Source organism: Zingiber officinale, chromosome 11B (genome assembly GCF_018446385.1).
Source record: "Zingiber officinale cultivar Zhangliang chromosome 11B, Zo_v1.1, whole genome shotgun sequence".
NCBI classification, from domain to species: domain Eukaryota; kingdom Viridiplantae; phylum Streptophyta; class Magnoliopsida; order Zingiberales; family Zingiberaceae; genus Zingiber; species Zingiber officinale.
This window is the reverse complement of record NC_056007.1, coordinates 57,087,929-57,103,054: the sequence shown is the minus strand read 5'-3', so window position 1 is coordinate 57,103,054 and position 15,126 is coordinate 57,087,929. Positions and strand designations below refer to the sequence as shown.

Below are 15,126 nucleotides of genomic sequence, written 5' to 3'. Positions count from 1 at the left end.
AAATTATCATCCAAATGATATTTATAACCATCCCATGGTATACCAAGAGTCTCAACCCTTTCATCTTCTCATCTTATGGCTCAAAATCAACCATTCAATCCAATGGTTCAATTTTGACCATTCAACTTCCTTGGTGAACTCAAGTTCACCCAATGAGTCCAACCCATTGATTCTCAAGCAACTCGACTCAATCCAACAATTGGATCCCTTTGAGTCTAACTCAATGAGTCAAATTCGGATTACACTTAATCCATTGATTCATCACATGAACCCATCTCCATATCAACTTGTTCTTTGTATGTGACCCTATAAGCTCTCGTAACATTGGCAATGTACCCAAATCAACATTTGCAATACATAAACAATGAGTGACATCTAGCAAGGCATCATTGCTACCCAAGTGACGAGAATGTCGAGATCCGACTTAACCTTTCCATGGCTATTATCTTGTATGACTTGGTTCCTCTATCCTTGATATCTAGATTGATCAATGAGCCATAGACCGTGTCATCCTCTTATCAATCTTTGTGTTTCTTGATCTCCAAGTAGACACACTCAAACAAATGAGCTCAATATCTCATATTGACTCATTTAACATGGCAATGCTTTCTTGTGTCCTACTAATCAAGGGGCCCACAGATATCACTTCCGTCATATGGAAGGGATAGATCTCATCTACATCACTCACATCCCTCCGCATAATTCATTGCATACCCAGTGATCAACATTATAGTCCACCCTATTACGGGTGATGTTTGACGATACCAAGGTATACAACTCCTTATGTAGGGAACCGTAGTGACTTCAGGTCTAAAGACTATTCATACCAATAGTCACATGAGAATGTTTATAACACTTATACGACGATTCATGAAACATTCTCATGGCAGGTCATTCAGTATATATTCTCTAATATATACCCATGTGTTAACCTAATATCTCATATCTATGACTTGTGAGATCAAGTCATCCGCTGACCTACATGCTAGTCTCAATGCATTAATATTGTCCTTGTATATTAATGCTTGACTAGGAATAGTTAAGAGTAGTGTTCTCTACAATATCTCACTATCAATTCAACCAATTGATATATTATAGATAAGAACCTACTACCCAAGGACATTATTATATTTATTCAATCGGCATTGAACTGCAATAAATATAATAACCAATTTTGCCTTTTATTAATAATGATATATGATACAAAATAAGCCCTTTGCAAACATCTTATAATTGGTACTAGGGCTAATACTAACACATTTTACAATTCTGTGGGAGTAGAGGGTACTGACTTAGAAGGTACCAAGTTCAGAATGAACGCCGCCGTTTACAGAGCATATCCCCAAAACGAATTTGGTAATTCTGAATAACTCATCATTGATCTAACCATTTCCATAAGAGCCCTATTCATTCGTTCCGCCACACCATTCTGTTGGGGTGTACCAGGTGTAGACAGTTGGGATTGAATCTCGGCCTCTGATAAGTAATTCCTAAACTCTCTTAAGAGGTACTCTCTGCCACGATCAGACTGTAATGTCTTGATGCCTTTACCATGTCATTTCTCCACATCAACCTTGTACTCTTTGAACTTATCAAAGCACTCAAACTTATGGCGCATCAAGTAAATGCACTCATATCTCGAATAGTCATCTATAAAAGAGACAAAATATTCGAAACCACCTCTTACCTGGATAGTCATAGGCCCACACAAATTAAGATGAACCAATTCCAACACTTCTTTGGCTCGATACCCCTTTGCCTTAAAAGGCCTCTTGGTCATTTTTCCTTCCAAGCAAGACTCGCAGGTCAGAAAATTTTTCACTACCAATGAACCCAAAGGTCCATCGGCTATTAACCTTTGAATCCTACTCAAGTTAATATGACCCAACCTTAGATGACAAATATATGTTTGGTTCATTTCTGAAGGTTGCTTTCTCTTATTAGATTTAGAAGACGTGTTATTAATTTCCATTTATTGCATCATGGGAGTAATTGGATTAAGAGTATATAAATTGCCAACCAACGTACCAGAACAGATAACCACCCTATTTTTCTTGATAACTTCTTTATCATCAAAAGAAACAGAATATCCATCCTTAAATAATTTAGAAACTGAAATCAAGTTCTTTCTAAAACATGGTACATAAAGATAATTTTTCAAAATCAAAGTTTTATTCCTATCAAAAGATAAATAAACATCTCCCACTATAACAGCCGCCACTCTTGTAGCATTGCTCATGTAGACGATGATTTCCCCTTCATGTAGTCGTCGGGTTTCCTGGAACCCCTGCAATGAATTGAAGACATGATCAGTGGCTCCCGTATCTACACACCAGGTACTGGTAGATAATACCGCTAAATATGTTTCAACAACTAATGAATGAGATATACCTTTATTATTTTGCTTTTTACGAGGACAGTCCACCTTCCAATGTTCAGACTACTTGCATGTGAAGCACTTGCCCTTCGGCTTCTTCACACCTTCTTGCGGTCTAGTCCCTTGAGGTCGAATCACTTTCTTTGCTGAACCAACTTGTTTCTTCTTCTTCTTTTTGCCCTTCGGCTTAGAAGCAAAAAATGTTTTCAGTAATGTGAATTTGAGAACTTTGATGAAATAGCCCTTCTTCTGCTTGGAGTTCTGTCAGAAGTTCTGCCAATGAATATGTCCTTTTGTTCATATTATAGTTCAAGCAGAACTGCTCAAAACTCTTGGGTAGCGTTTGGAGAATGATATCGACCTGAGTTTCCCCATCGATTTAGGCTCCAAGGATTTATATTTCGTTCAAATGAGCCATCATCTTGAGGATATAATCCCTCATGGGTGTCCCCTCAGTCATGGTGGTTGTCATCAAGTTTCTCATATCCTCCTGCCTGACAGCCCGATTCTGGTGTCCGAAGAGTTCTTTGAGATTGTACATCATGTCATAGGCAGTAGGCATGACCTGATGCTGATGTTGTAGCACATCTGACATAGAAGCCAAAATGTAACACCGCACCATCTCATCTCCCTTGACCCATTTCCTATGCCTGTCAATCTCCTCTTCACTAGAATTTCTATCAGGCACGTTAGGACAGATCTCAAAAAGTATTAACTTGTACCCTTCAGCAGTTAAGACAATGCCCAAGTTTCGTTTCCAATCAATATAATTGGAACCAGTAAGTTTGTTTTCTTTTAAAACAACAGCAAGAGGATTGAAAGCCATTTCGAAATCCTGAGAACCACAAAATAAGATATTTGGTCAAAATTTTAGAATTTAAAATAATATTGATTCCTCGAACAATATAATTTAAATTTACCAACACCTCAAAACACCATGAATTTCGTATACCACGATAGTGTAGATGTATACTAATTCAAACATTTGTAAGAGGACGTTTTACCCATTAATTTTATTATCTTGTCAACCTAACTTTATGACAAATAAAATTAATAGTTGATTTGTCTTCGGTCACACACAATAATAGCAGTGACTCCGATGGGGAGGATACCATTAAATGCGCGTAAGTGTATACCATTACTTGATACTTAGTCCATTAATTAGGATTGTGCCCCTTCAGATGGAGAAGATCACACAAACCTAAATAATTTCCTATAATCATCCATAAATGAAGTTTGATCTATTGATCCGCAAACAAACTCATCTGATGTGGAGGAAGGTAATAAGAGCCAACGTGCAAGTTTGAATGCATCACTTACAAACTGGTAATGGAGACCATGGAATTTAAATAAATAAACCCTCTCCCACTTAGTTATTTAAACGAGGAATTTTAATATGCACACATATCACACATGCACACAAAAGCATACACATCACAACACATAAAGACAATAAATATGAAAAAATAATTTTCCAACTATTATGGCCTCATCCATAGTTGTCCTCAGTATGCCGCTAACCCTAGCCGCCGACCCTAGGGTTTATGTCGTTGCGTCCTTCTTGCTTCCTCTTCCGCCGCACCTCCGGTCCTCAAGATAGCACCATGCATAACAAGGAGATAAGCCGCAACAAAATAAAATTTTACATTTATCGATCCTATATTCCACGAAGGAATGTACATGTAATCTAGATCGAACAAAAATAAAAATTTACATTTATCGATCTTATATTCCACAAAGGAATGTACATGTAATCTAGATCAAAATGTAAAATAAACTAATACAACTCCTACTATATTTAATAATTACAATCATGCACACACAAAATGCCCTCGACATGCCCGAGGGTCCAAATCACATACAAACACAATAAGCCATAATAGTCGGAACTAGGATGTCTGCAACCACAGAGTTAATCTATCTTACATATCCTACTATCATCCTACCTAAATTATATATGAACAGTGTATAATTTAACTGAAAACCAATCACACAGAGGTAAAAACCTTGCTCTGATACCAATTGTTGGCTCTTGGAATTCCGTTCTATGTAAAACCCTTGTACACAAATTTGTAAAGGCACAGAACTTTCCCTAGCAACCTACATGCTCGATCAGACATGTGTTTGATCAATCAAGCAAGTCTTTAATTGACCAAAACACACCTTGATCGAAGCACAAGTTCGCTTGCCTCTTGTGTTGGTGTTTAGGATCCATACAAAGAAACATAATTAGTTGCGCTGTGGAATAAATAACTAGTTGTACCTTTCTTCGTAGACAAAGACCTCTTGATATTTTACTATATTCCTCTCCTCTTCTTGGATGTCGTGTGGGTGATGATCTACCAAGACAAACCACCCAAACCTTCTTTTGTTTCCAAGCCGCCTACCACCAAAATATGCAAAGAAAAGGGGCGCCACCTCCTCCTTCTTCTCCTCCAAACCGCCTACCACTTAGGGTGGCTCTTCTCTTCTTCTTCTTCTCCTCCAAGCTCCGGCCACCAAAGTAGATATGCGTCGACCCTAGAGGGAGTAAAGGGAGGAAGAGATGAGAAGGTGGAGCGTCGGCCCTAGGAGGAAGAGAGGAGGTGGGCACCGACCCTAGGGGAAAAGAAAAGAGAGAAAAGAAGAGATTAGGTGCCGGCCACAAGCAAGGGAAAATAACTCAAGAGAGATTAGGTTTTGGTGGCATGGCCTCCTCCCTTTTTATAACCTTTAGCATCAGATAAAAGAGGAGAAATATTAACAGAATTTTTGTTTAGAAAAAATCTCTAGAAAAAAATTAACATAATTCTTTTTAGAAAAATTTCTTAGGAAAAAATTAATATAATTCATTTTAGAAAATTTTTAAGAAAGAATTAACATAATTCTTTTTAGAAAATCTCTAATTCGATTGAGAAAAAATCTCCCTTTTACAACTCCTTTTTTTTTTCTTTTTTTTTTCTTTTCTTTTCCTTTTCTTTTCTTTTGGTTTGGCCGACCCCTTGCTTGGGCATCAAGAAAGGCTTAGCCGATCTCTTTCTTAGGTAGGAAACAAAATCAAACGAGTGAATGCGAGGCTATGTAGATGCTGCAACAGGGACTGAGAGAAGGAATTAGTTTTGGCCTCCTGATGGACTTGAGCTTCCTGTGTTCGACCCGAACACTCAACTCAAGTTCATCCATAATAACTCATACCACTAAAGAGTTATTATTGAACTACCGCACCAATCCCATATTATAATATAGGCTCCTTCTTATCATGAGTGCGTTAATCTCCCTGTGTTTAAGATATCGTATGTCTGTTAATTAAATGAGTTACTGACAACTCGCTTAATTAACATCTGACTCCAAGAATAGTACCATTCAACTTTATCATCATGTCGGACTAAATCCACTTGTAGGGTTTACATGATAAACCTTATGAGCTCCTCAAGGGGACATCATCGACCTAAATAAATAGGACACAATTTCCTTTTATAATCAACAACATACCGTATAAATAGCACTATCTCCCAACTCATCGGGCCTATTGATTTAACGAATAAATCTCACCCATTGATAAATCAAATAAATAAATACTAAGTGTACGTGCTTGTTATTATATCGGGATTAAGAGAACGTACATCCATAATAATAGAGGTTCTGTTCTTTTATACAGACAGTATAAATCGAACAATCTCAAATGGTCCTGCTCAATACACACATAGTGTACTAGTGTAATTTTATAGTCAAGACAGACTAATACCAAATTACACTACAACTGTTTCAATGGTTTGCCCCTATCCATCTCGGTCGTGATCTACTATTTATAATTTATAAGGAACTGATAACATGATCTTTTGTGTGGCACCACACACCATGTTATCTACAGTATAAATTAAATGGATTAAATGGACAACTATATTAACATATAAATAAATATAAAATGCAACATTTGACCAAAGTGATTCTCATTTCAAAATAGATGTTCATACAAAAAGCTAGACTTATAGTATACATCCCAACAGGTTCAACTGTGGTAAGAAGGGTCATTTTCTTGGGATTGTACTGAGCCTAGAAAGGTAGATCCATCTCTATCTTCTTTCCATGAGCATCATGTTGCAAGTACAATGTTGTTAGCTGATTTGTATCCTTTATGGATTGTAGATTCAGGAGCAACGAACCACGTAGCACGTGATCGAGCTACATATGTGGAGTTCTATCGGGTACTAGCTGACAACAAATGGATATATGTAGGAAACAATGCAAGAAATAAAGTTAAAGGAATTGGCACTTGCAAGCTCAACCTACGTGGTGGGCGTACCCTATTTCTACATGATGTCCTGTATGCTCCTGAGATTCGATGGAATTTGGTTTCCGACATTTGTCTTCTTGATTTAGGTTATTGTATAAATTTTTATAGCCGTTGTGTGGAACTTCAAATTAACTTTGTGTTAATTGGGCATGCTTATGTAACAAATTGTTTTATGGTTCTTAATGCAGAACCAAATAATAATGATGGTTGTTTTTTAAACATTGCTCTTTCTAGTAATGTTGATGTTAATGATGAAATTTGGCAGGCTAGATTAGGACATATAGGACAAGAATGAATGAATAGATTAGCTAAGGAGGGTCTTTTAGGCACTCATGCTAAGATTAACTTGTCTATATGTGAGCATTGCCTTGCTGGAAAGACAACTCGGAAACCATTTGGCAAGGCTATTAGGGCTGAATCACCATTGCAATTAATTCATTCAGATATTTGTGGTTCAATGAATATGAAGGCTAGAAATTGGAGTTCTTATTTCATTACATTTATTGATGACTTCACACATTTTGGTCATGTGTATTTGATTTCTCACAAATCTGAAGCATTAAATTGCTTTATTCGTTACTTGAACGAAGTTGAGAATCAATTGGAACATAAGGTTAAAACCTTGTTCACTGACCGTGGAGGTGAATATTTATCTGATCAGTTCAAGACAATATATAATGAGAAAGGGATAATTAGACAGCTAACTATCCCTGGAACTCCATAGCAAAATGAGGTTGCTGAAAGAAGAAATAGGACTTTTCTTGAAATGGTTAGGTCTATGATGGCGCAGGCTAATTTGCTAATCTCCAATTGGGGAGATGTATTCTTAGTTGCGACCTATATACTTAACAAAGTGCATTCAAAGTCAGTTTCATCTATCCCACATGAACGTTGGACAGGCAAAAAACCAAATTTGAGTAATCTGAGACCTTGGGGGTCAGCTACCTACGTTCATGATAAGACTCACGAACATGGAAAATTAGGACCCAGAGGTAAGAAGTGTATCTTTATAAGGTATTCTAAGACTTCTACGGGCTATGTTTTTATTAGTGAGCAACAAGATGGAACCATCTTTGAAATAAAGTCAAGAGATGCTACTTTTCTTGAAACTGAGTTCCCAACATGAGGTGAAGTTGATAAGACAATTCCTCTATATGAGATAGAGGAGGACGATAATGTTCCTTTATCAATAAATCAGGATATGCCTGAATCTAGACAACCTAGTGGGAGTAATTTGCTACTGAATGAGTCAGTTTCTCAATAGTCTAACCTACGAAGAAGTAGTCATTAGCTTATTTCTCGAAGAATGTTTGATATTGAGAATGAGGCATTGATGATTCTCCCAGTTAATGATGAGGAACCTCGAATAGTTGAGGAAGCTTTGAGAAGCTCAGTAAGAGAAAAATGGAAAATTGCAATGAATGAGGAAATGGAGTCAATGAGAAAGAATCAAGTTTGAGATTTAGTCGATCTTCCTCCGGGCTGAAGGGCTAGTGGGAATAAGTGGATTCTCAAAATAAAGAGGAAAGAAGATGGATCAATTAATTGATACAAAGCTTGATTAGTTGCAAAAGGATATACCCAAATGAAGGGTATTGAATTTGAAGAGACATTCTCCCCAGTTGTGAAGTTTGTATCAATACGTGTCATCCTAACAATAGTAGCACAATTTAACATAGAATTACATCAGATGGATGTAAAAATAGCTTTCCTTAATGGTAATTTTGATGAAGAAATCTATATGGTACAACCAAAAGGTTATGTTGCTGAAGGCCAAGAGAATAGAGTACGTAGACTTAGGAAGTTATATATGGGCTAAAGCAAGTGTCAAGACAATGGAACATGAGATTTAATGAAGTCATTTTATCTTATGGTTTCGAAATGATCAATGAGGATCATTGTATTTACCTTAGAGAGGAAAAAGGAAAGTTTGTCATTTTATCATTATATGTTGATGATATGCTAATAGCTGGAAGTGACATAAAATGTGTGATAGAAGTCAAATGTTAGCTTTCATCGCAATTTGACATAATAGATATGGGAGAAGCAGAGTACATCTTAGGAGTGAAGATCATTAGAGATCGATCAACAAAGGCTTTTGGGTTTGTCTCAAGAAGCTTATATCACTAAGATCCTACAACACTTTAATATGTCAGATTGCGATATCGAACAGACTCCTATAGCGAGAGGTACTGTTTTGAGCAAAAGTATGTACCTAAGACTCCTGAGGAAATAGCCAAAATAAAGAAAAAATCATATGCCAGTGCTATTGGTAGTTTAATGTACACTATGTTGTGTACTCATCCTGATATAAGCTATGCTGTTGGCTTAGTTAGTCATTTCCAGTCAAACCCAGGATTGAGACACTAGAAAGCGGTGAAGAGGATATTCAGATATCTAAGGAACAATGGATTATTGCCTCTGTTTCTAAGGATTATATATGAGCCTAAGTGGCTACATAGATGCAGATTGGGCAGGGGACCTTGATGATAGAAAATCCACATCTGGTTATGTCTTCTTACTAAATGGTGGTGTCATCTAATGGAACAACAAGAAGTAGGCTTGTGCAGCCTTGTTGACAATGGAAGCTGAGTATGTGGCTTGTGCAGCGGTTGTGCAAGAGGTTGTCTGACTAAGAAGGTTCCTGAAGCATCTGAAGAGTGCACAGGACAGTGGGAGTCCTGTTACAGTGTACTGGCACAGTCAAGCTGCAATAGCTTTTTCCAAGGATTCCAAATATCACATCAAAGGCAAGCATATGAAATTAAGTATAATTTTGTAACGGATATTGTTGATAAGAAAAAAATAATTCTTGAGTACATCCCTACATGAAATATGCTTACTGATCCTTTTACTAAGTCATTGACTAAAGAGTCATTTCATGGACATATGAAGTCTTTGGGACTTCGAAGAATGTAACTTATTGTAAAAACATTTTGATAAATGAAAAATGTCATGATCTAATCAATGTATATGTCTTTGTTATATTCGAATAAAAATCTCGATAAGCATGTTGGCAGATTGAGATTGGTCTACTCACATGGATAATCATCTCTATTTGTTAAATACGAAAAGAGGTAAGACCGTTGCTTATGGAACAACTTATGTGATGACAGATTGAGATTGGTGTGAGTTCAAAGAACTCAGCGGATATCAAGCTGACATGCCTAGTAAAATATAACTATCAGTAATAATCATGAAGTACAGTCTTCTGATCAATAATAAGAAATGCAACTGAAAAGATAACAGAAGAAGAACTGTACTCACCAGGACCTCCTATCTAGATATAAGGGTCGTTAGATTAGATATATAATTTCTCCTGTATGCATGTCAATCATATGCAACCACCAAAATGCAATAAACAAAGTGTAGCAATCACAAATAATAAATGCAATTAATGCATATGATGCAAAAATGACATGTGTCACCCCTGACGTCAGTCAGCCATCTCACACGCGATGATGAGATCGAGTGAGTAGGGCTATGACAACTATGCACTCTGTCATCACTGCTCCAGAGTGACTGAGTGGACAGGATACTGTCCGAGTATACCTATTCTCCTACCCCAAACAGAGTGGGGGAGCGCAATGCTCTCATCTCCCTGAGTCAGTCCAGAGGAGGGATCTCTGTCGTGCTACCACGCTACGTCACGCTACCCATGAGTGGACCAACGGAGCACTGGAAGAGCAAACTGCATACACCTTGCTTGATATACCACTAACCCATGAGTGGTTGTGTGTGCAAATCATGTAATTGGCGATATGCTCAACAATAATGGAGCCGACAATCGCACAGCATGCAATCATGTAAGATGGTGCATGACACTAAGCATGTAAATCCTAACCATAATTACCTCCAAATAATATATACCAAACAGGAAAATAAATCATACCATGACCTAAGTATCACAGATCTAAGTACACATGCTAGATAATAAAATCCAAAAAACTAGTCATATACTCAGTGAAACCTAGTATGCCACTTCCTCTAGGATCCAAGGTACACATAGCAATAATCAAGAGATATAAACATGGATATATAACAAGAAACAAACGGAACATACACTAGGTAACAAATAGTGACATACCAAGGGCAAATCTGAGCATGATCATTACTACTAGGTATAAATTACTATGCATATCAAAGTGACAATATCATAAAAGATAAGTCAAGAGATACCAGCCTTAAAAGTAGCTCGTGCCAACATTACTCCCATGTCAAAATGATCGTCTCAAACTACCTCCAAGTCGGGGTGTCTCCGACTAGTGTCCTGCAACAAATTATACCATTACAACCAAATCCCTTCATACATTAATAGCTACCTAAATCCAAATCCAATAATGAAACCCTAATTGACTTCACCCAATCCACCCACTTCCTAAGGGTTAATCAACGTATTTTCACAATTTGATTCCAATCATCCTCATTCCACAATCAAATCAATTTAAGCTAAACTTGAATCAATTCCAATACAACTTACCCAAAACTAGAGATGCCTCCGGAGACTCTTGGCTGAATAAGTTGCTGTCAGAAGTTCTAGTCGGTGTTAAATGAAGCTACTGCCTTCTAGGTCAAGAACCCCAAATCAGCACTTGCTCGTCGAAATTCAACAGGTTCATAATGCTACCGATTGGATCTACAACCCATCTACAGATCATATGAGTACCTCAACTATTGATCAGATATGAAGAAAACACCGATAAAGATACTCACTGTACTATCTTTGAATGGAGGAAAGAATCTGGTGATTGCATTTTCAAATCCGGTGAAGGTTAAATTGTGCAATAGTGGACAGATCGCTAGGGTTCTGCCACTGATGGGTCTTCAACCATTGCTTTGATTCGGTCCTCAAGCGAACACTTGCGGTAGCACCGGGAGAATCGCCAGAGAGAAGAGCGACTTGAACAGCTACGTCGGCGTGAGAAAAAGGGCATGAGTAGAGGTGATGAGAAGAGAGGTGTCACCGTTGCTCCATGCAACAATGATGAAGATGTGCAAAAGATGGGAGAGGAGCTCGGCCGGCGAAATCGGGTGGCACTGGTGCGATCGGAGGGCGGCGTCGTCGGGTGATAATAGTCAGGGCAGAGCCGACAGGAAGGAGAGAAGAAAGAAGAGGATCGGAGAGGCGAGAGGAAAGGGAGGAAGAAGGCGGCGCTGGCTCGTCGTCGCGAGAGAGGGGAGGCGGAGACGGCGTCGGATGAGGGAGGAAGTCGCGGGTGAGGTTAGGGCATGGGAGAGGAAAGAAAAAAAGAAAAAGAAAAAGAAATGTTTCAAGAAATTAAACATTTCCTCGTTCAAATAGGGTAGCTTAAACAGGATTTCCCTTGGCCCAATAATTGATCCTCTTAAACTCGTCATACGAGTTCCAAAAAATTCTCAAAAATTTCAAAAAATTTCTAAAAATTCCCTTAAGGTTATTTCACAAATAACCTTATTATTTTATTATTATTTGAGTGCCGTATTTTACTAGATTGACATGAAACAAGATCATATGTGTTCATCTAGTTCTTATGATTTTATCCATGCCCTCAAAAATCAATTTGACATAATATATTGAGAGCAATAATTTTTTAAATATGAATTTACATTTTCAAACATATTAGTATTCAAAAAATAGTTTCATGTTGTATTTTGGTCCACTAGCCAGAATTTTTTGAACACAGATTAAACTTTTCAAATATATTCATATTCAAAAAATCATTACTCTCAATATATTTAGTCAAATTGGCATTTGAGGGTATGAATATAATCAGAAGAGGTTAACGAACACATAGTAACTAGTTTCATATCAATGCGAGTTTATTTGGTCCATCAATCAATTTTGAAAAAAATTAGATAACGTACCAAATGTCAAATTGTCATTTAAGGACATGGATATAATCAGAAAAGATAGCCGTACATATAAGAAATAATTTCATATCAAGCTGAGGAGGTCATTTGGTTTATCGACCAATTTTACCTAAAATTGATTTTGAAAAAAAAAGTAAATCAGTCAACTGATATGCTCAAAATTTTAATGTTTCGACATAGAGTGAAATTGATATGACTGATTTTTTGGACTGATAAAAAGATAAGTTGACTGATAAGATTACAATGGAAAATAGATATATAATTTGATAATTTTAAAACTACCCTATACGATTTGATAATTTTAGAAACTTATCTTTATGGTTAAGTAAAAAGTTGTTTATTAAATTTAGGTAGTTTAAGTCCATATAAAAATTTGGCTAAAATTCTAATATAGATTTATATTCGTGAAAATTGGAAACTAAGGACATGTAATTAAAGGCTCTCGGAAACGAGGGGAGAGGGTCATTTTTGAAATATGGCTAAGTTAATTTAACTTCATATAATAATATAGATTTATAGTTTTTTAATATAATAAAAGACATTTTTTATTTTGTATGTTTGTTATTTATTTTTAAATAATTTATTTAGTTTTCATTCTAAAATGTTGTTTAAATTTTCAAATGTAACAACGTATAAATCTTTTATTTATTTATTTCTTTGTGTTGGACACTAAGTACCTCCATATGAATTTCACCTTTTATCGAGATAGGGAAATCGATATTTTTAAATTATGCCAATATCCCATTATGATATTTCAGCTTTGTCTATAATGCATTTGGAAAAAAAAATTATTGATGAACATTAACAATTATTCGGACTTATTTATTGAATATATTTTATTTTTTAAAAGAAAATAAAATATTCAATAAAAATGATAAACCACAATCACTAGATGCCCGCTGCTCGTCATGGCGACGTTATTTCTTTCATGGTAATGAACACTTATGTCAAATTGGTGATGCCTAAGGCGAGGCCACAGAGCTGCCTCTGCTCGTCGTCCTCCGCCACCAACGGGGACTTGGCGCCGGTGTCTTTGAACCCCTGCTCGCAGTCGCCGGGAGCGTCGAGGCTGGCGCTCAGGTATGTCATAGCGTCACCCTTCCGGCTCTCTTTGATGGCGCTCAGCGACGTGTCGAGGTTGTCGATCAGATTACTGTACAATTCGGCGCACGTCGACAAGCTCTCCTTCTGCGCCTTGTCCTGCGACCTCTTCAACAGATCCTTAATCTTGCCGGCGATCTTTGTCGCCTTCTTCAACGACAGATTGGTGGCGATGACAGCGAGGCCACGCACGTCGGCGGTTCCGCTGCTAGGATCCGATTTCAACGTCTTCACGCAGAAATCGTACTTGACGTTCGAGATGGACTTGCAAGTTGACTCCACGGTGGCGTGCGCCGCCGCCGAGAGGAGGAGGAGGAGGAGAGCGGCAAGAGCGAACGCAGGAGCTTGCCTCATCATCATCTTCAAATAGTCGCTTAATTCCCTTCCAACTAAATTGTGCAAATTTATAGGCTTATTGCCTCAAAATTTTGAATAAAAATTAATTCAAAAATGGAAGGACATCCGTGCAATTATTGCAAGAATCAATTAAATTCCATTTGTATTTATTAATTTTGGCTTTTGACTAAAAGGAAGTTACGAGACTAGGGATTTATTTTTTTAAAATTGAGAGAGTATTTAATTATTTCAATTAATATAGGAAATATGTGTAATTATAGTAAGTACTTAATTGGGTTCCATTTGGGCAAAGTTTTATGTATAGGTCTAGTGAATATTTTTGAAGCAAATTTTCTTCTATTAAATGTTTAAATTATATTTGTGGAAAGGAATTTATATATATATATATATATATATATATATATATATATATAGGAGTGATACGATGCACATCCACTCTTATTTCACTAATAGGAACGTTTCAAATCGCGATACATACGGATTTCACCTGGGTGGATAGCAAATCAAGAACGATGAGTCTCTTGAAGTAACTCCTCCATGACCGGGTGAGATTAAGGCACGTATAATCTACCTCGGAAATAAATAATACTCTCGTCATATCGGGTGAACTCGGTCTGCGGCCCGAAAGTTATCTGTCTGCCAATGAACTATAAGTGTTGATCACCGACCTAGGCCTCTTGGATCCTCATCCTGATTGATAACTGAGCAACCATGGTAACAAGAATACCCTTGCTCTGTCTGTCCTTGCTCCTCAAGGCTGTGACTAACGCTCGGTGGCAAGCTAAAGTCCCTCTGGCCTTTCGGCTAGGCGCATCATCAACCACATTAGCTTTCCTCAGGTGGTAGCTGTTGGAGCAATCCAAATGATCAGTGCGACCATGTGTTTTGGTGTTTGGACAAAGAGTTTAAGTTATGTTTACCCATGTATTTAATATGTGTACTTGAGTTGTGCAGGACTGCATGATACACAAGTGACTCAGGTTGATGGCTTCGGGTCCGGTGAAGGATGATATTGGGGACGAGCTGCGGGCTTGTATGCATCTAAGGGACCGTGGACAATGCAGTGAGGACAAGAGAAGCGACTTCGAGGCATACACGAAGGATGACATTGGGGACGAGCAGCGGGCTTGAATGTATCCGTGGGACGAGAGCCAAAGGAAGTTGGCTT

General features: G+C 37.5%; 1 protein-coding gene across 1 annotated transcript; it reads right to left on the bottom strand.

The window, feature by feature from the left end:
- Positions 1-13,442: 13,442 nt before the first annotated feature.
- On the bottom strand, positions 13,443-13,961 carry LOC122033939 (putative invertase inhibitor). Its single transcript, XM_042593085.1, has one exon. The coding sequence runs from the start codon at positions 13,959-13,961 to the stop codon at positions 13,443-13,445; it is 519 nt and encodes a 172-aa protein (XP_042449019.1).
- Positions 13,962-15,126: the final 1,165 nt, after the last annotated feature.